At 48.4% G+C, this 21134-nt stretch overlaps 1 protein-coding gene and 1 pseudogene across 3 annotated transcripts in view; both read left to right on the forward strand.

Annotated features, from left to right (window-relative positions):
- Positions 1 to 3994, forward strand: part of LOC309543689 — a 28717-nt pseudogene extending 24723 nt beyond the window's left edge. Inside the window, exon 4 of the transcript in view lies at positions 3237 to 3994. The product of the transcript in view is annotated as an uncharacterized misc_RNA (transcript). The remainder of the gene's footprint in view (positions 1 to 3236) is intronic.
- RGMB (repulsive guidance molecule BMP co-receptor b) overlaps positions 1 to 21134 on the forward strand; it is a 127609-nt gene that overhangs the window by 37587 nt on the left and 68888 nt on the right. The window contains exon 2 of one of the 2 annotated variants that reach the window (XM_082243070.1): positions 14574 to 14760. In XM_082243070.1, the coding sequence (XP_082099196.1) occupies positions 14655 to 14760 (106 nt within the window). In that variant the 5' untranslated portion in view covers positions 14574 to 14654. Of the gene's footprint in view, positions 1 to 14569; positions 14761 to 21134 lie in introns of both variants that reach the window. The other variant, XM_082243069.1, reaches the window with a different exon arrangement.

Here is a 21134-nt window from a genome sequence, read left to right on the forward strand (position 1 = left end):
ACAAGACATGAGCAGCACAGTGGCTAAGTGATTAGCACTTTAGCCCTAGTGTTGTTGGTTTGAATCCCACCCATGACCAGGGGCTGACTAGCAACTTTCAGCTCAGGGGGCAAGTACAACCCAGAGGTCCATGGTGCAGCAACTCAGCCCCCCTCCCATTCTCCCTCTTCCCTGTCACTTGCTGACCCCCATTCCAGGCTGAAGCTTGGCTCCCGGTACTCTCTACTCACCGGCCGAATCTGGGTTCCCAACCTGGCCAGCAGGAAGCAGTTGGGGGGAGCTGGGGGAGCTTAATCGGGGTTGCCTGGGGGAGGAGAATCGCCAGTGGGCATGGAACCGGGGGGGGTGTTTTTCGAACGGGAGTGTTTTTCAAAGTGATTTTACAACAAAATAAAGCACAAAGACATGGATGGATTGGGGGAGTTTACTTTGAATAGTATAAATGAATTAAATAGCGTTTTTGGCAGTCAGATGCAATGTAGTTGTACTTTGAGGGCCTGTTCACACCAGAACACGGGGCGGGAAACTTCATTCCATGCGCAATGCTAACGACATGTAAGGGAAGGGTGCTGGGCTCCTCTATGTTCCCCTCCTTGTTGGGTGCCGAGCAAGAGTCACATGAGATGCCTACCCGAGGTGGGTTCTTCTGGGCTACGCTAGGCACTTTGTATAGGGTCACTGCCATACACAGAGGGTACCTTTAATTTGAACAGACGATTAAACTTGATTGAACTCTCTCAATGTACTGAATATCACCACAGTTACTTGTGCACTTGTGCATTAGGAGGGACATGCAGAGCCCTTGCCCTCTCCACCTGTCCAGTGTATCACCGCTACCTCAGGTATGGAGTCACGCCTTGTACTTCGCACTGTCTCCATCGGTGTACTTCTCTTAACCCTTTCTCTTCCATGGCTGTGTACAGGATGAGGGCCCCGGCGGTGCACATTTGCTCCTGTTGCTATGGGAGACCGATTGTTGATAAAGGAGTGCCAACAACATGACCCCCTTTGCAAGAGGCTATCTCACCTGCCACATATACATGCTTAACGACAGGCTGCTAGTGAAACATTAGTTAATCTTGGTAACCACTTATGTCTTCACACTGTATTAACTCTTGTACTTTTATCTTCATACCCCAATGTACCTAGTGACCCAAGCTGTATAAGTGCCGGTGACTTACATTGCACCCCTTCAGTAACTTCAGACCAGGCAGAGGCAAAGTTTCAAAAGCCTTACCTAAATAAATGACCATGATGACAAAGACAGACGACAGTCCAAAAAAAGTGCAAACATTTCTCTAACATTCCTAATCCCTAACTCAGGCTTGTAGCTGCCCCAGCATACCTGTACAGGAAAGAGTCCATCTTTCACAGAGTCCATGTTTGGAGTATTCAGGAGGGACTGCAAGCCCTGGCAATCTTCCTGGGCAGTGGGAACTCCATCTCCGGCCCATCAATGGACATCCAAACCAGTCGGAACTGAACCAGCAAAACAGCAACAAGAATTCTCTAGGCAGAATTTTCTAGGCAGTTCCTCCTTGAGGGCCTGGGCCTCTATCCCTTTCATAGGACACAGGACCCAGGGCTTAGACTACAGGAAAACCCTCCAAGAAACACAATTAACTCTCAACTTCCCAGCTGGGACAGTTAAACACTACCTGAAGTAGTGCATGCACCACTTTTGGTGCAATGTTCAAATCGCACAGGAATCGCACAGAAACGCATGTGTGTTCCTGTGTGACTCCTGGTGTGAACCGGCCCTTTAAAACAAGGGAATATAAAGTAATTCTTCATATCCAATATACTAGCAGTTTTCCTTCTGGAAGCAAAGCACAGGTGACAGGTCAACACAAATAAATATGTAATTTTTCCATTAAAAAAGAAAATATTGTCCCTAGTTTGCAAACATGCATTTGGCAGAAGAATATTAGTCTGTACTTCAGCGTATTAAAAGGAAATGGATGGATTGTAGGTGGCAGTTGTCAACACATTCCTGGAGCAGCTTTGAATGGCCACTATTATATGAGGCCGAGCCAGAAAAAAAAGAAAAAAATCCAGTACATAGTTTAGTTCACGTGGTTTGCTTGTGCGTTCCTCTTGGATGCAGCATAGAATGGAGAAACATTGCTTTAAGATAGCCGGAGCATGCCAGAAATTTGTTAGAGCAGAATTAGCTGGAAGACCACCCATAAATACTGGAATTCACACTCCACCGCTACAACTTACAGACATCATTTGTCTCTGGGCTTTCTTAGAGCTGGCCATGCACTGATCCAAATTTGGCTGGTTCAGCAAGGACCAGAATGGAGTGTTGCCGTCCCTGTTTGATTGACTTCTTTCAAAGAGACATGCTGGAAAACTTTTCTTGATCAACGGCTGCAGCCACCTATCAGTGTATTCTGACAGTGGAGAGACTCTGCCCCTATTGATCCTGCTGCCAGCAATTTGTCAAAATGGCTAGCTGTGGGATTGCTAAGAAGCTGCCTGTCTGACCCTACAGAATCGCTCCCTCTGTAGCTGAGGCAGCGAAATGTTGCACCCATTGCTAGCAGAGACTCAGCAGCTTTTGGTCTAGCAGCGTTTGGGCCAGCAACATTTGGGCCAGCAGCATTTGGGCCAGCACTGTTTGGGCCAGCAGCGTTTGGGCCAGCAGCATTTGGGCCAGCACTGTTTGGGCCAGCAGCGTTTGGGCCAGCAGCATTTGGGCCAGCACTGTTTGGGCAAGCAGCGTTTGGGCCAGCAGCGTTTGGGCCAGCACTGTTTGGGCAAGCAGCGTTTGGGCAAGCAGCATTTGGGCCAGCAGCGTTTGGGCCAGAAGTGTTTGGCCATCAGAGTTTGGGCCAGCAGCATTTGGGCGAGAAGTGTTTGGTCCAGCAGTGTTTGGGCCAGCAGCATTTTGGCCAACAGCATTTGGGCCAGCAGTGTTTGGGCCAGCACTGTTTGGGCCAGAAGTGTTTGGGCCAGCAGCGTTTGGGCCAGAGGTGTTTGGGCCAGCAGCATTTGGGCCAGCAGCGTTTGGGTCAGCAGTTTTTGGGCCAGCAGCATTGGGGCCAGCACTGTTTGGGCAAGCAGCGTTTGGGCCAGCAGCATTTGGGCCAGCACTGTTTGGGCCAGCAGCGTTTGGGAAAGCAGCATTTGGGCCAGCAGCGTTTGGGCCAGAAGTGTTTGGCCATCAGAGTTTGGGCCAGCAGCATTTGGGCGAGAAGTGTTTGGTCCAGCTTTTTTTGGGCCAGCAGCATTTGGGCCAACAGCATTTGGGCCAGCAGTGTTTGGGCCAGCACTGTTTGGGCCGGCAGCATTTGGGCCAGCAGCATTTGGGCGGGAAGTGTTTGGTCCAGCAGTGTTTGGGCCAGCAGCATTTGGGACAACAGCATTTGGGCCAGCAGTGTTTGGGCCAGCACTGTTTGGGCCGGCAGCATTTGGGCCAGAGGTGTTTGGGTCAGCAGCATTTGGGCCAGCAGTGTTTGGGCCAGCACTGTTTGGGCCAGAAGTGTTTGGGCCAGCAGCGTTTGGGCCAGAGGTGTTTGGGCCAGCAGCATTTGGGCCAGCAGCGTTTGGGTCAGCGGCATTTGGGCCAGCAGTGTTTGGGCCAGCACTGTTTGGACCAGAAGTGTTTGAGCCAGCAGCGTTTGGGCCAGAGGTGTTTGGGCCAGCAGCATTTGGGCCAGCAGCGTTTGGGTCAGCAGTTTTTGGGCCAGAAGCGTTTGGGCCAGCAGAGTTCGGGCCAGAAGTGTTTGGGCCAGCAGAGTTTGGGCCAGAAGCGTTTGGGCCAGCAGTTTTTGGGCCAGAAGTGTTTGGGCCAGCAGAGTTTGGGCCAGAAGCGTTTGGGTCAGCAGTTTTTGGGCCAGAAGTGTTTGGGCCAGCAGCGTTTGGGCCAGAAGCGTTTGGGCCAGCAGCATTTGTGCCAGCAGTGTTTGGGCCAGCAGCATTTGTGCCAGCAGTGTTTGGGCCAGCAGCATTTGAGCATGCAGCGTTTTTGGCCAGCAGTGTTTAGGCATGCAGCGTTTGGGCCAGCCCCGCAGTGATACTTGCTGCATGTTGCTACAGAGTGAGCAATTCCAAAGGGACAGCCAGGCAGCTGTAGAATTTAGTGATCCTGCCGCTGGCGATTTGTCTCTAAAGGCAGAATCGCTCATCTGACAGCGTCCTAAAGCTGGCCATACACTACATAATCTGATTGTACAATCTCTGTATAATCTTCTTTAGCTTTACCAAAACTTTGTAATATGAGGATGAACCTAAACAACGCATTAAATTAGTATTGAATCAGGCAGATCTATGTACTACTTAGTTGATAGTGGATACAAACGAGATTGTACAATAAAACTGTATAATGTATGATCAGCCTAAAGTAGAAGTAAACTCCCATGCATGACTTTTACCTATAGGTAAGCCTATAGTAAGGCTTACCAATAGGTTCAGTAAATATCTCTTAAACGTGCACCATTTAGGAGATATTTACTTTTGATGCAGCCGGCAATGTCACCGGCGCATGCACTCTGAAGGAAAGGTATAACGTGCCGTTCCTTCAGAGTCCTATGAACGGTGGCTCCCGCGAGCATGCCACTACAGCCACTCACACAGCCAGAGTCAATGAACCCGGATGAAGGACCAGGTGAAGATGGAAGCGCCTTCAGCAGTGACAGTGCACAGCTGGAGGACTTTGTTTTAATGTACGTTTCACATAATGTGCTAGTATGCTATACATACTAGCACATTATAACTTTGCTGTGCAGGATTTAAAAAAAAAAACAGCAGTTTACTACCACTTTAAAGTAGAACTACAAATAAAAACATTTTTTTTTTTTTTTCATTTTTGGATAGAGTAAGGGAGGGTTATAACCCTTGCTGGTTAATTTTTGCCATATGTGTGCCATTGGGGAGATTTTCCATCATTTCCTGTCCCATAGCCAAACAGGAAGTGAGAAGAAATCCCTGCTAATTAAGGGAATTCTTTGAGGACCCCCAGCTCATCAGAACCAGTGTCCCAATTGGAAGATTTCCCATCTATCACACTTCTGGAAACAACCCAAAACTTTTGATTTTCTTTTACTTTCAATGAAAATGGCAACTAGGACAAATAGAGAGGGTGAATCTCCCTAATAATGACACAGATAGCAATAAAAATTGACAGGTAGTCATATCTCTCTCCACTCTATTCAAAACTAAAGAAAACGTTTTGCCTATAGTTATACTTTACCAGTGAAAAAAAAACATGGGCTGTATAAAAGGAAAGCTTTCTTGAGAGAAGCATGGAGGCAGCTACTGCTGACGTCTCACTCTGCAAATGCTAGTTGTTTGGTTGTCATGCTTCAGTGCTTGGAATCGTTGTCCCGTAACAACTATGCAGATAAAGACTTCTGATTTGTACAGTACAGGGAAACATTACGCTGCTAGTGGCCTGGCTGCAATGCTAAGCCTTATTCTTCAATGCCCTGAGTCATTGTCCTGGAACATGGATGTAGATAAAGGTTTTCAATGTTTCCCTGACTTTCCTGATCGGCATCCTTATTCCAGGCCAGTGATTCAGAAAGTACTGTAGGCATTGTGTCGGCTTAAAGCCCAACTCCAAGAAACCTAAAAACCATCCCGTGTTGTGAGGCTGTCCCGCACTGCAAGATTAACCAACAACTTGTTTCAGTCTAGGGGATGGTAAAAGCACTCTACTTACCAGATCCTCCGCTCTTGTAGAAAACAGCGCTCCCCCCTATGTACTGTTAGTAGATTGTCTCACATCCAATACATGGCTAGGGTCCCTGTGGTGGTCTTGATGACCGTCGGAGTGCAGGGGAGAATAGGCTGTGGGGACCAGTCTAGCAGTTCAGAGGATCCTGCAGGTACGGATGATTGTGTAAGTAAAAAGGGCTTTTCTGAATCCCCTAAAAATGCCACAGAAATGTGCAGTTAACCCCTTTAGGCCGGCGCCTCCCGGCCCTTTAAAGTGATTAGGATGCCAGGAGGCGGAACTAGGGTTATGATCATGTAATCACTGTGATTGATTGTCATTGTGGTCACATGATCGGAAAGCTACTTGCTTTCAGAAGCTTTCCGTTAGCTGCTGGTAACAGAGGGCTCAGCACAGCTGTATAAACATTAATGAATGCAAATATGCGGCTGCTCAGCGCCAAAGCCCACCCGCCGAAAGGCCGCATATTTGTGTGCGGCCAGCACCAAGGGGTTAAAATCAGCCATATATGGGTCGAAATTCGGCCAGTTTAGCAGGGAGCAGCCAAATTTTTATCCATGTATTGGCAGGCTGGTTGTACAGAAGTTGATCTACTGATTGACTTCTGTAAAACCAGCCTGTTGGAAAACTTCTGTATTATCAGCACCGCCAGCTATAGCCTGCAGCGCTGATCAGTGCATCCCCACTGTTAGAACACAAAAGCTCCATGGGAGCGATTCCCCTGTCCACATCAAAATGTGTAGATGGGGAAATCAGATCTTTTTTTTTTTTTTTGAATGAAAAAAAACAAGGCTATTGTATGGGCTAATAGTGAAAATACTGTGAACCCACTCATGCCAACTAACAATCAAATATAATGGTGAATGAATGAAAACTAGCAGCTGCTGTTGCAAACCTGGTGATCAGACTATATTATAAAATAGAATCCTACTGGCAAGAAAGGTGACACCCTGCGTGGATACTTAGTGAGTGTAAAAATCCCCACTCACCAGAAGATGTTGACCCTCCTTACCGTATGGCAAGAGGATCAGGCAAAGCTTTGATGGTCTCGATGACCAGGATGTAGTCTCCAGCCAGTCCTCCAGTTCAACTTCCTCACAGTGATAAAGAACTCCAAGATGAATGCAGGAGAGAGGAAACAAAAGCAGAGAGCAAACTCCTTATAGCGTAAAAATATATGGTAGCCTTTATTTAAAGCCCCTGAATATGGGCTAAGCACAAAAAGTTAAAAAAAACTCTCCTGTGCAGACTCCCTCACTGTACAATGGGAGCAATGTAAGTAACGGTGTGCGTTCCACCTAAAACCAAGCATTTTGCAACGTGCGTTCCATCTTGACGCATTTCGTCATCAGGGTGACGTCTTCAGAAGGGTGCCACCTTTCTTGCCAGTAGGATTCACTTTTGGGATGCATTGATTCACTATAGCAGGAAGACTAAGATGTTCCTCTTGACAAATACGGATGTTGGGACGTGTCACTGGACATTCATTTAAGTTTGTGTGCACATTTATTTTGGTACACAAGCATTCATATTTTATTTATTTTCTCACGCATGATTTAATTGTCATACTGTTTATTTGCATAATTTGGGTGGGTGGATGTTTTTTATACATCTCTCAAAGCAAGCTCTGTTGATTGCATAGAGCATACCACTCTTGCGGATTTTATAATGTAGGGGCTGCCTAACCCTTGTAGGTTATAAATAAACCTATAACGTTGGATGTCCTATGTGTGAGGATGTTGATGTATTATGTAAAACTATTAGAATATTTTTTTTAAATTTTAGAATGGGTGGCTTCAAGATTGTCTATAATTTTAGAGGGTGCCTTGAGATTGTCCATAATTTTAGAGGGTGCCTTGAGACTGTCCATAATTTTAGAGGGTGCCTTGAGACTGTCCATAATTTTAGAGGGTGCCTTGAGACTGTCCATAATTTTAGAGGGTGCCTTGAGACTGTCCATAATTTTAGAGGGTGCCTTGAGACTGTCCATAATTTTAGAGGGTGTCTTGAGATTGTCTATCATTTTAGAAGGTGCCTTGGGATTGTCCATAATTTTAGAGGGTGCCTCAACTGAAAAAAGGTTCACTGCTCTAGGGGACACAGCAACCCTACAAATTAGGGATCGACCGATTATCAGCAAAGCGGATATATCGAGGTCCGATCTGCACTTTCCCCGATATATCAGAATTGGCCCCTGAGGGTACTGATATTGCCGATATTTCGGGGAAGTGCTGTACCCGAGTGATGCCTGCAGCTAGAGGCATCACCCCGGTATCGGCGTCCATAGCCGACGGTCGACTGTCTTGTAATGACAACCGATGCGGCTGAGAAGGCGCTCGGCTGTCATTCCAAGGAGCGGGAGGGGACGTCCCTCCCTCCCTCCATCCACCTTCCGTGGCTCACCAGGGTCTCCCGTCCCACCGGGAGACCCGGCATCCTACCTGCACGACCACCAAAGAGAAGACCCGATCAAAGCCGCATTCGGCTCTGATCGGGTCTCCATGAAAACCTGGCATGACATCACTTCCGGGTATTCGGCGTCAGATTAAAAAAATGACAGCATTCAAAACAGCCAAACTTTGCTGTTTTGAATGTTTTTAAGTGCAGAGGAGGGGTTTGGGGTCTTTTAGACCCCCAGATCCCTCCACAACAGAGGGACAGAGGGACTTTGTTCCAAATCAGGGACAGTTGGGAGCTATGTGAACTCCACTTTTGTTGAGAAATATTTTTTGTTTATACTGTTATCCACCTATAACTACCACACTGCCCACATGCTAAGGCCTGTGCAGTATGGACGAACAGTTTGCTTAAAGGGTAACTCCACTTTCTTGGGGGAAAAAAATAAAGAAAAAATAATATAGCATTTACAATTGTGACACAATGCAATTGAATTTGATTAAAAATGACTTTTCCTTTTTGATCTGCAGCTTTGTAATTTTCTGAAAATGCAATGCAATGTGGCTACCTGGAGGTGTTCTGTACACAGAATGTTTACTGAACACGCCCCCCGGAAACATCATTTTCTGCTTGTGTGATTGGCTCACTGATTTTCCCAGAAGTCTGCCTAAGATACAAGTCAGATTCCAGGCATTCCCTGCAACAAAAATGTATTTTGGTGAGATACTCCCAATAGGAAATAACATCTAAAGGGATGTATGCCCGGCAGCTTTCCTCATTAGAGCCCTGCAGGTGCACAGCTGGTTGATAATTAGGAAACCACTCCCATTAGATTCACTTTCCCACATGGATACAGACAAACACACAGGAATTTCTTCAGAATAACAAAAGGAAGGAATCTCCAACCAAGTTTGTTAAAATCCTTGTAATGTACATAGATCACCCAGGGGTAAATGTTTTTATTTCTTGCATAAAAAACAGAGGCAGCCTGGGGAAGGCGGTGGTAACATCATGCCCAGGGCCGGGACAAGGGGTGGGCAAGAGGGATGGTTGCCCTGGGCGCAATGATTTAATGCAGGGATGGGGGGGCGCCTTGACTCTAACCCTAAGGGAAGGGGGGGCGCAGTTTGGCATCCTTGCCCTGGGCGCTGGATGACCTTGACTCGGGACTGATCATGCCAGCCTACTTTTGCAGCACACAGGACATCAAGAGGTTGTTCCTACACCAGTAAGGACTGCCAATGCCAGACACGAAGATAACTTCATTGGACCCAGCAGAAGATTTCCAAAGACCCTGCCACCAGACCATTTATTGGAATAAAATTCTTCCTATATGATTATATAGTGTGTGTGTATTTTATACATGTTATTGACCTGGACAGTCTTAGATGTGATGAAAGCAGCCCTAGTAGACTCAGAGCTGTCATTTATGTGACACTGTATAGTCTTTCCCCTAAGCTACATAAAAGATGTTATAGCAAGGTAAAGGGAGGGGTGGAGGAGCTGGGCCAGCATATACAGTAACTAGACACTGCAAGAAGAGGGGAGATCTATGACATGTAAGGAGGGCAGGAGCTGTGCCAGGAACTGACTCCTACTGAAGCAGTCAGACTTTTTAGCAAGTTCAAGTGAATTGTAATCTATGGGGGAAAAAATACTGCTAGTAAGCATTTAAAATACTTTATTTGTTCGTGCTTTCACCTGTTTTTTTTAGTAACAGGGTCTCCTTAGGGTATGTAGAAAGTGAACTGTTTCATTTTCTCATTAGCAAAGACTAAGGGGTTGATTTACTAAAAGCAAATAGACTGTGCACTTGCTCCAGAGCTTAGTAAATGAGGTGAAGCTTCACTTTGCAAAGAGTACCCAATCATGTGCAAGGAAACCAAAAAAAAAACAGCATTTTTGCTTGCACATGATTGGATGATGGAAGTCAGCAGACCTTCTGCTCATTTTATAAGCTCTGGAGCAACTGCACTATTACAGTTTATTTTCCTTTATTAAATCACTCCTAATGAGTATTTTACTGCTTGCATGCTGAATTGGGTTTAAAAAAAACAAAAAAAAAAACGTTGCAATAGTTGTGGGTACACCAGTATCACAGCATGCCTGGGAGATCTGCTAACTCTATCACTAGCTGGACATACACTCTACAATCTGATTGCACAATCTCCATTAGGGCTTGTTTACATGGGGTATTAAAATCAGGTTATTGAGCCCTGTGAATCTACGGCAGACCCGACTCGCTGATTATTCTGTACACAGGCAGAGCGCTGATATATCTATGGAAACAAGGCATGTTGAAGTTCTATCAGTACAGAAGGCATGGATCCTGTGTTCCTGTAAAGCAGAAACACCAATCCATGTCTTTCACTAGTCAAAGCACCTCCCCCCACTACACTGAAAAACCAGCTAGGCAAACAGTTAACCCTTTGATCGCCCCTGGTGTTAACCACTTCCCAGCCAGTGTCAGTAGTACAGTGACAGTGCATATCTTTAGCACCGATTACTATATTACCGTCACTGGTTCCAAATAGTGTCAAAAGTGTCATTCAGTGTCTGTTTGTTTCCTGTGATATCGCAGTCCCGCTGACGCCGCCATCACTAGTTAAAAAAAAAAAAATACCAATTCCATAAATATATCCCATAGTTTGCGCAAAACCAACCAATATACACTTATTGGGATTTTTTTTTTTTTTTTTTTTTACCAAAAACATGTAGCAGACAACATATTGGCCTGAATTGAAGACATTTTATTGTTTACATTTTTTTATTGGATGCGTTTTAAAGCAGAAAGTAAAAAATACTGTTTTCTTTTCAAAATTGTTAGTCATTTTTTTTTTTTTTATAGCGCAAAAAACACACAGGTGATCAAATACCACCAAAGAAAGCTGTATTTGTGGGAAAAAAACAGGACATCAAGTTTATTCGGGCACAGCATCGCATGACCGCGCAATTGTCAGTTAACCACTTCCCACCCAGGGACCTACCCGTACGTCCTTTGGGTTTTACTGGTTATACCGAGATGATGCCTGCGCCTACAGGCATCATCCCAGTACCATTATTTTCAGCCAGCGATTCTGTAGAAGGCAGAAGTGATCTGAGCAGCTAATTAGCCACTCGATCACTTCTGCGGGTGGCAGAATGGGGTCCCACCCCCCTCTGGCTGCCGCCTCTCCGGTCCCATTGCAGAGGCCGGGAACGATGAGGCCGGCGGCGATGGCTGCTTGGGACAGAGAGAGGAACTGACATTGTTCCCCTCTCTCTGTAGCCCTGGAAACCGGGAGCGAAGAGTATTCGTCACTTCTAGTTCCGCCTCTTTGTTTACCTGGCCACCAGCAACCAGAGATGCAGTCAATTGGACCGATCTTGGTCTGATCGGCTGCATGGGGGGGGGGGGGCAGAGGAGAGATTTAGGGTCTAATAGACCCCAAATCTCTCCATAAAGAGGACCTGTTACGGCCCATGCTATCACAAGGGATGTTGTTCATCCCTTGCGATAGCAATAAAGCTTGTACAAAAAATTTATAAAATAAAAAAAATATAAAAGCGCCCTGTCCCGCACGCATATGTAAACGGTGATCGCACCACACATTCACGAGGTATTGTCGGGAACGTCAGAGCGAGAGCAATAATTCTAGCACCAGACCTCCTGTGCCACTCCAAACTGGTAACCTGTAAAGGTGTTTAACCACTTTACCACTAGAGCATTTTGCTGTCTTACGTCCAGGCCACTTTTTGCGATTCGGCGCTGTGCAACTTTAACTGACAATTGCGCGGTCGTGCGACGCCATACCCAAATGAAATTTACGTCCTTTTTTTCCCACAAACAGAGCTTTCTTTTGGTGGTGTTTGATCACCTGTGCGATTTTTACTTTTTGCGCTATAAACAAAAAAAAGAGCATTTATTTTGAAAAAATAACAATATTTTTAACATTTTTTTATATGAAATTCCCCCCAAAAAAGATGTAAAAACCAATTTTTTTTTTAATTTTTGGCCAATTTGTTTTCTGCTACCTATGTTTGGTAAAAAAATCGCAATAAGCGTATTTTGATTGGTTTGCGCAAAAGTTATTGCGTTTACTAACTAAGGGAAAGATTTCTGTCATTTTTGGTGTTTTATTTTTTAACGAGTAATGGCGGCGATCTGCAATTTTTTTTGCGGGACTGCGACATTGCGGCGGACAGATCGGACCCTTGACTGACATTTTTGACACTTTTGGGGGTACCAGTGACATTACTGCAGTAATCAGTGCTATATATATGCACTGTTACTGTAAAAATGACACTGGCAGGGAAGGGGTTCATTTTATTGGAGAGGGAGGGGTTAATGTATGCCTGGTGCTTACTAACGTGTGGGGGGGGAGGTGACTGAGTGAGCCAGGGACAGATCGGATGTTCAGCTATGCTGAACACTCTGATCTGTCACTCCCTGTCACTGAGGAGATCCGCCCGCTCTGTTTACACAGGCGGGCGGATCTCCAAACTGGATTCCCCGACGATCGGGGCAGAGCAGCGGCGATCGCCGCCGCTCCTCCCCTGGCCCGACTCCCGCTGTGAATGAAAACAGCGGGAGCGCGCCTCCTACAGGGGAGGAGTCTAGCGACGTAGGTCTACGTCGCTAGACGATAACGAGCCACTGTGCCGCAGTAGCAGCACAGTGGCTAGAGGTAAAGCGGTTAAAGTGTCGCCTATGGAGAATTTTAACCACTTTACTGCTGCTCACTGAGCCTCTACTGCGGCAAAGTGGCTCGATAACGTCTGACGACGTAGACCTACGTCACCAGACATTTCCCTCTCTCAGCGGCGCGCACGCGCGCCGCCGGAGGCTCGCTCCCCTGTATTCAGTTCCAGCGGGAGTCAGGCCAGGGGAAGAGCGGCGGTGATCACCGCCGCTCTTCCCCAATCGTCGGGGATCTAGTGTGGAAATCCGCCCGCTTGTGTAAACAAAGCGGGCGGATCTCCAAAGTGACAGGCAGGGGCAGATTGCAGGATTCAGCATAGCTGAACCTGCGATCTGTCCTTGTGTCACTCAGTCACCTCCCCCCACACACGTTAGTAAGCACCAGGCATACATTAACCCCTCCCTCTCCAATAAAAATTAACCCCTTCCCTGCCAGTGTAATTTTTACAGTAACAGTGCATATATATATAGCACTGATTACTGCAGTAATGACACTGGTACCCCCAAAAGTGTCAAAAATGTCAGTCAAGGGTCTGATCTGTCCGCCGCAATGTCGCAGTCCCGCAAAAAAAATCACAGATCGCCGCCATTACTCGTTAAAAAAAAAAAAAACACCAAAATTGACAGAAATCTTTCCCTTAGTTAGTAAACGCAATAACTTTTGCGCAAACCAATCAAATATGTAGCAGAAAACAAATTGGCCTAAAATGATAAAAAATTTTGATTTTTACATTTTTTGGGGGGGGAATTTCATATAAAAAAATGTGAAAGATATTGTTATTTTTTCAAAATTGTCGCCTTTTTTTTGTTTATAGCGCAAAAAGTAAAAATTGCACAGGTGATCAAATACCACCAAAAGAAAGCTCTGTTTGTGGGAAAAAAGGGAAGTAAATTTCGTTTGGGTGCGGCGTTGCATGACCGTGCAATTGTCAGTTAAAGTCGCACAGCGCCGAATCGCAAAAAGTGGCCTAAACGTAAGACAGCAAAATAAAATAAAGCGTGACATGTTAGGTATCTGGGGGCTGCCAATACAATGAATGGCACCACGGTTGGGAAATGAATGGCACCACGGTTGGGAAACTGCAATTTTGTGAATGTTCCTGACCTGCAGAAGTGAGAACTTAGCCTAAGATTTACCAAAACTTTATAAGGTGTGGACAACCCCGAACTGTCCATTTAAATAGCATCCAATCAGACAGGCCCCTGCACCTCATAACGGATGGAGATCGTCCAATCAGATTGTATAGTTTGGTACACAGTCTGACAGCCAGGATAACTTGTATCCAATCAGAGTGGAAGTCCCCGCCCTCTGCTCCCTCTTCTCTGTATTAGTGACAAGAGGCCCAGGAATGTTAGATGGGGTAGTGGGCGTTTCCTAAACATCATCAACCACGCCCATTCTGGCTATCTTCGCCAATCACGGGACGCGGCTGCTAAAGTTCGCATTGTGATTTGGAAGTCTCCGGGAGGGAGAGATGTACTTCTCTATAGACACAGTTCGCTGAGCGCCCTCCCCCCTCTACACAGCTCCCAGCCCGAGACCCCACACGGCCAGTCAGTCACAGGAAAGGGAGAGGGGGCGGGTATAGTAGGCGGGGCCTGTGTCTGTCAGTGGGGTGGAGGGAGCGGTGCAGGTCTCCGGGTCCCGCCCAGTAAGCGGCAGCCCCCTCCCCTCCTCCGGCACACACAGACTTGTGTGATGTGAGCTGTGGCCGGGATGTGTGCTCCGTCTAACCGTCTCTGTGTTCTCTCTTCCCCCGATCTCCGCCCCGGACTCTCCGCCTCCTGAAAACTTTCTCCGCCAGGAAGAGAAGGAAGCGAGCCGTGCCGTGCCAGCCTGCTCCCGCCTCTGTGCCCCACCGCCCGGCATCGCGACCTGAATGGACGGGTATGGGGAGAAGGGCCGCACTCTCCTACCCCGGGGCTGATCGCCGCGGTACGCCGGGACCCCTCCACCTCCTGCCGCTGCTTCTACTGACCCTCTGGGGGCACACAGGTGAGACCGGCCCGTGTGTGTCTGTGTGTCCGACATCCATCACCTCCATACACCCGCCGAGCATTTCATCACGTCTGGATAAAACCCACACCTAGGAAGTTAGGAGATCGCCTAAACTCACAAAAGGGGATCACCTAAACCCCCTTATTAGAGGGGATGACCTAAACCTCCCCCCCCATAATAGGAGGGGATGACCTAAACCTCCCCCCCCATAATAGGAGGGGATGACCTAAACCTCCCCCCCCCATAATAGGAGGGGATGACCTAAACCCCCCCCCCCATAATAGGAGGGGATGACCTAAACCACCCCCCCCGAATAGAGGGGATCACCTAAACCCCCCCCCCCCTCCCCTAATAGGGGGATCACCTAAACCCCCCCTCCCCTAATAGGGAGGATCACCTAAACCCCCCCCCCCCCCGAATAGAGGGTATCACCTAAACCCCCCCTCCCCTAATAGGGGGATCACCTAAACCCCCCCTCCCCTAATAGGGAGGATCACCTAAACCCCTCCCCTAATAGGGGGGATCACCTAAACCCCCTTATTAGAGGGGATCACCTAAACCCCCCCCCCCCCCCATAATAGGAGGGGATGACCTAAACCTCCCCTGATAGAGGGGATCACCTAACCCCCCCTCTAATAGAAGGGATCACCTAACCCCCCCCCCCCCCCCGAAAAGAGGGGATCACCAAACCCCCCCCCTGAATAGAGGGGATCACCTAACCCCCCCCCCCCCGAATAGAGGGGTTAACCTAAACCCCCCCCTAATAGGGGGGATCACCTAAACCCCCCCCTCCCCTAATAGGGGGGATCACCTAACCCCCCCTCCCCTAATAGAGGGGATCACCTTAGTGCTGGGGGTGTCACTTGTTATTGTAAGGGTGTCACTAGTTAATGCTGGGGGGGGTCACTGGTTTAGTGCTGGGGCTGTCACTGGTTAATGTTGTTGTGTCACTGGTTAATATTGGGGAGTCTCAGGTTTAGTGCTGGCGGTGTCACTGGTTAATGTTGGTGTGTCACTGGTTAATATTGGGGAGTCTCAGGTTTAGTGCTGGGGGTGTCATTGGATAATGCTGGGGGTGTCACTGGTTACTATTGGGGAGTCTCTGGTTTAGTGCTGGGGGTGTCACTGGTTAATATTGGGGAGTCTCTGGTTTAGTGCTGTGGGTGTCACTGGTTAATATAGGGGAGTCAATGGTTTAGTGCTGGGGGTGTCATTGGATAATGCTGGGGGTGTCACTGGTTACTATTGGGGAGTCTCTGGTTTAGTGCTGGGGGTGTCACTGGTTAATATTGGGGAGTCTCTGGTTTAGTGCTGGGGGTGTCACTGGTTAATATGGGGGAGTCAATGGTTTAGTGCTGGGGGTGTCATTGGATAATGCTGGGGGTGTCACTGGTTACTATTGGGGAGTCTCTGGTTTAGTGCTGGGGGTGTCACTGGTTACTATTGGGGAGTCTCTGGTGTAGTGCTGGGGGTGTCACTGGTTACTATTGGGGAGTCTCTGGTGTAGTGCTGTGGGGGTCACTGGTTACTATTGGGGAGTCTCTGGTGTTGTGCTGGGGGTGTCACTGGTTACTATTGGGGAGTCTCTGGTGTAGTGCTGGGGGTGTCACTGGTTACTATTGGGGAGTCTCTGGTGTAGTGCTGGGGGTGTCACTGGTTAATATTGGGGAGTCTCTGGTGTAGTGCTGGGGGTGTCACTGGTTAATATGGGGGAGTCAATGGTTTAGTGCTGGGGGTGTCATTGGATAATGCTGGGGGTGTCACTGGTTAATATTGGGGAGTCTCTGGTGTAGTGCTGGGGGTGTCACTGGTTACTATTGGGGAGTCTCTGGTGTAGTGCTGGGGGTGTCACTGGTTACTATTGGGGAGTCTCTGGTGTTGTGCTGGGGGTGTCACTGGTTACTATTGGGGAGTCTCTGGTGTAGTGCTGGGGGGGGGGGTCACTGGTTACTATTGGGGAGTCTCTGGTGTTGTGCTGGGGGTGTCACTGGTTACTATTGGGGAGTCTCTGGTGTAGTGCTGGGGGAGTCTCTGGTGTAGTGCTGGGGGTGTCACTGGTTACTATTGGGGAGTCTCTGGTTTAGTGCTGGGGGTGTCACTGGTTACTATTGGGGAGTCTCTGATTTAGTGCTGGGGGTGTCAATGGTTTCCTATTGGGGAGTATTGGGGAGTCTCTGGTGTTGTGCTGGGGGTGTCACTGGTTACTATTGGGGAGTCTCTGGTGTAGTGCTGGGGGTGTCACTGGTTACTATTGGGGAGTCTCTGGTTTAGTGCTGGGGGTGTCACTGGTTACTATTGGAGTCTCTGGTTTAGTGCTGGGGGTGTCACTGGTTACTATTGGGGAGTCTCTGGTTTAGTGCTGGGGGTGTCAATGGTTACTATTGGGGAGTCTCTGGTTTAGTGCTGGGGGTGTCACTGGTTACTATTGGGGAGTCTCTGGTGTTGTGCTGGGGGTGTCACTGGTTACTATTGGGGAGTCTCTGGTGTAGTGCTGGGGGTGTCACTGGTTACTATTGGGGAGTCTCTGGTTTAGTGCTGGGGGTGTCACTGGTTACTATTGGGGAGTCTCTGGTGTTGTGCTGGGGGTGTCATTGGTTACTATTGGGGAGTCTCTGGTTTAGTGCTGGGGGTGTCACTGGTTACTATTGGGGAGTCTCTGGTTTAGTGCTGGGGGTGTCACTGGTTACTATTGGAGTCTCTGGTTTAGTGCTGGGGGTGTCACTGGTTACTATTGGGGAGTCTCTGGTTTAGTGCTGGGGGTGTCAATGGTTACTATTGGGGAGTCTCTGGTTTAGTGCTGGGGGTGTCACTGGTTACTATTGGGGAGTCTCTGGTGTTGTGCTGGGGGTGTCACTGGTTACTATTGGGGAGTCTCTGGTGTTGTGCTGGGGGTGTCACTGGTTACTATTGGGGAGTCTCTGGTGTTGTGCTGGGGGTGTCATTGGTTACTATTGGGGAGTCTCTGGTGTAGTGCTGGGGGTGTCACTGGTTACTATTGGGGAGTCTCTGGTGTTGTGCTGGGGGTGTCATTGGTTACTATTGGGGAGTCTCTGGTGTAGTGCTGGGGGTGTCACTGGTTACTATTGGGGAGTCTCTGGTGTAGTGCTGGGGGTGTCACTGGTTTGTGAGTCTCTTTTGTATCCCATACTTGTGTATTTGTAGTAGCTGAGTATATGAGATTTGTATTTGCTGGCAGATCTATTCTGAGGATTGAAGTGTGGGGAGAAATGGTTGTGGATTTTCTATCTGGGATGACATGAGAGCCCCCTCTGAGCTGAGGACATGGCAGCAGTATGGTGAAGGCTCCCCTGCACCCCGTCTGAGCTTAGCGGTTACATGTCGGACCCAGGAGTCCATATGCTAGCACTTATTCCAGGCCTTTATTGACATTTTCCCCTTTTATCCTAATTATTTATTGATAAAACGCCAGCATCTTCCACAGCTGTGAACAGTATGCTGGGCTGTGCAGACTAAGTGACCGAGGAGGAATTTCACCTAATGCAACTTTCCAGAGAGCGCCTTACATCAGAGCCTTTCCAAGGCTGCCTGTGTTCTAGAAGAGTATTATTATATCTGTATTTTATAGTTTTGTAGTATGATGAGCTTAGGCCTATGAGCTTGTCTCCACTGGCGGATTCTTCCATCACTGAAATGTCCTAGAATTGCCATGGCAATGCATTTTATAGGCCCAATACCCACAGAAGGGGCGCGTCAAAAAACCAACAAAGCAGCATTTTAGCCCCCAAAGCCGAGTGGATTTCAGACGATCTGGAAGCATTTTTTGCATGTAGATGTGTTTTGCACTTATTTTTGCACATGTAAGTAAGCGTAGGCATCTTTGTGTTGGGGAGAAGACAGAAGTACAGTTATTTAGGTGAAAAAAACCCCACAAAAGCGCTTCTGTTGTACATTTACAAATGCTTCCTTAAAGTCCGTGGGGCCAAAAATGCACAACACCGCTCTAAACAAATCTCATGCATCATTTTGTGGTTCAAGTGACTGAACGTGAGGATGTTTAACAGCCACAATAGAAAACAATTGGATTCTTAAAACATTGTTGTGCGTATGGAAATGGGCAAAAACGCACAGCAAAATGCTTGGGTGTGAATGGGGGGCCAGGAGCAGCAACCTTCCAAGTTCACAACCCAAGGCGATGGGGCCAGGAGCGGCAACCTTCCAGGTTCACAACCCAAGGCGATGGGGCCAGGAGCAGCAACCTTCCAGGTTCACAACCCAAGGCGATGGGGCCAGGAGCAGCAACCTTCCAGGTTCACAACCCAAGGCGATGGGGCCAGGAACGGCAAGTTCCCAACCCAAGGCGATGGGGCCAGGAGCTGCAACCTTCCAGGTTCCCAACCCAAGACGATGGGGCCAGGAGCTGCAACCTTCCAGGTTCCCAACCCAAGGCGATGGGGACAGGAGCTGCAACCTTCCAGGTTCCCAACCCAAGGCGATGGGGACAGGAGCTGCAACCTTCCAGGTTCCCAACCCAAGGCGATGGGGCCAGGAGCGGCAACCTTCCAGGTTCCCAACCCAAGGCGATAGGGCCAGGAGCGGCAACCTTCCAGGTTCCCAACCCAAGGCGATGGGGCCAGGAGCTGCAACCTTCCAGGTTCCCAACCCAAGGGCGGTCACACACCTTCCAAAATTGCCTGCAAACACTTTAAAAAAAATGTAAAGTGCTATTGTGATTGTTAAATATGGTAACGCCAGTGGAGATGGGCGCCTCCTATCAGAACACGGGGCCCTAACCTTATACATGCAAACACTTCGCTAGAATTCTAATAAGTAGTTAATGAAAGTCTCATTATCCTTGTTGTGTAGAGAAGATGTTTGGAATGATGTTCCTCCAGTGTCTCTGCTGGCTGTCACACTAGTGGTCCTTTGTGTGGTTGATTGATATAAATGTTGCCTTTCATAGAGATGCGGTGATCACCCTTTGGATGCCGAGGGCTTTGTACATTGAGACACCATTGATGGCTGTGCTGTCTGAGCACCTGTATATCCTTTGTATGTCAGGAGAGGTGTGGACGTCGGCTGGCACAGCTGGTGGATGCTCTCTAATGGGATGTGCTCTCTCATTTCCCCGAGGTGCCAAGGCTCTGCCTTTCCTGTATGATGCTTTTTCATGACTGTACTCCAGAGGATTCTTGATGGCTCAGAAAATAATTTGGAAAGTTGCATAACCCATATCAACCAGTCAGATGTCATATTTACCAGTTTGATTCAGATAAAGTGATATCCCATCGTCGTGGGTTTCTGCACAGTGCTCAATGTACAGCTTTAGCAAAGAAGCCTGCAAATAAGGCATTGAAGCCTATTCACACGCAGATAAACCAGTGCTACAATATCTGCAGTATAGTTTGACACCACTTGTGTATTGTAACCTGCATTCACTGAATGAGCACCGTCATAAAAACATGCATTGTTATTGTGAAAAACATTCTTATCTTAGCTGCCACCATCAAGACTCATTTACCATATCATTCCTATTCCATGTTGCAAAGTGTGTGCGTATATAATTAAATATAATGTTTATGTACAAATGCATTGGCTAGATCAGCCTTTCTCAAATGTTTTACCCCAGAGGAATCCTTAAAAGATTTTTTTTCAGGTTTTAGGGAACCCCTAACTAAGTTATTGGGTGTTAGTGGAAAGAATGCCCCTTATGATGGTGGCCAGTGGGAAGGTCGGTCTTCTCGCGTTGGTGGCCAGTGGGAAGGTCGGTCTTCGCACGTTGGTGGCCAGTGGGAAGGCCGGTCTTTGCGCGTTGGTGGCCAGTGGGAAGGCCGGTCTTTGCGCGTTGGTGGCCAGTGGGAAGGCCGGTCTTTGCGCGTTGGTGGCCAGTGGGAAGGCCGGTCTTTGCGCGTTGGTGGCCAGTGGGAAGGCCGGTCTTTGCGCGTTGGTGGCCAGTGGGAAGGCCGGTCTTTGCGCGTTGGTGGCCAGTGGGAAGGCCGGTCTTTGCGCGTTGGTGGCCAGTGGGAAGGCCGGTCTTTGCGCGTTGGTGGCCAGTGGGAAGGCCGGTCTTTGCGCGTTGGTGGCCAGTGGGAAGGCCGGTCTTTGCGCGTTGGTGGCCAGTGGGAAGGCCGGTCTTTGCGCGTTGGTGGCCAGTGGGAAGGCCGGTCTTTGCCCGTTGGTGGCCAGTGGGAAGGCCGGTCTTTGCCCGTTGGTGGCCAGTGGGAAGGCCGGTCTTTGCCCGTTGGTGGCCAGTGGGAAGGCCGGTCTTTGCCCGTTGGTGGCCAGTGGGAAGGCCGGTCTTTGCCCGTTGGTGGCCAGTGGGAAGGCCGGTCTTTGCCCGTTGGTGGCCAGCGGGAAGGCCGGTCTTTGCCCGTTGGTGGCCAGCGGGAAGGCCGGTCTTCTCGCGTTGGCGG

The sequence above is a fragment of the Pelophylax lessonae genome, assembly GCF_965119305.1.
Source record: "Pelophylax lessonae genome assembly, chromosome: 1".
In the NCBI taxonomy this organism is placed as follows: Eukaryota; Metazoa; Chordata; class Amphibia; order Anura; family Ranidae; genus Pelophylax; species Pelophylax lessonae.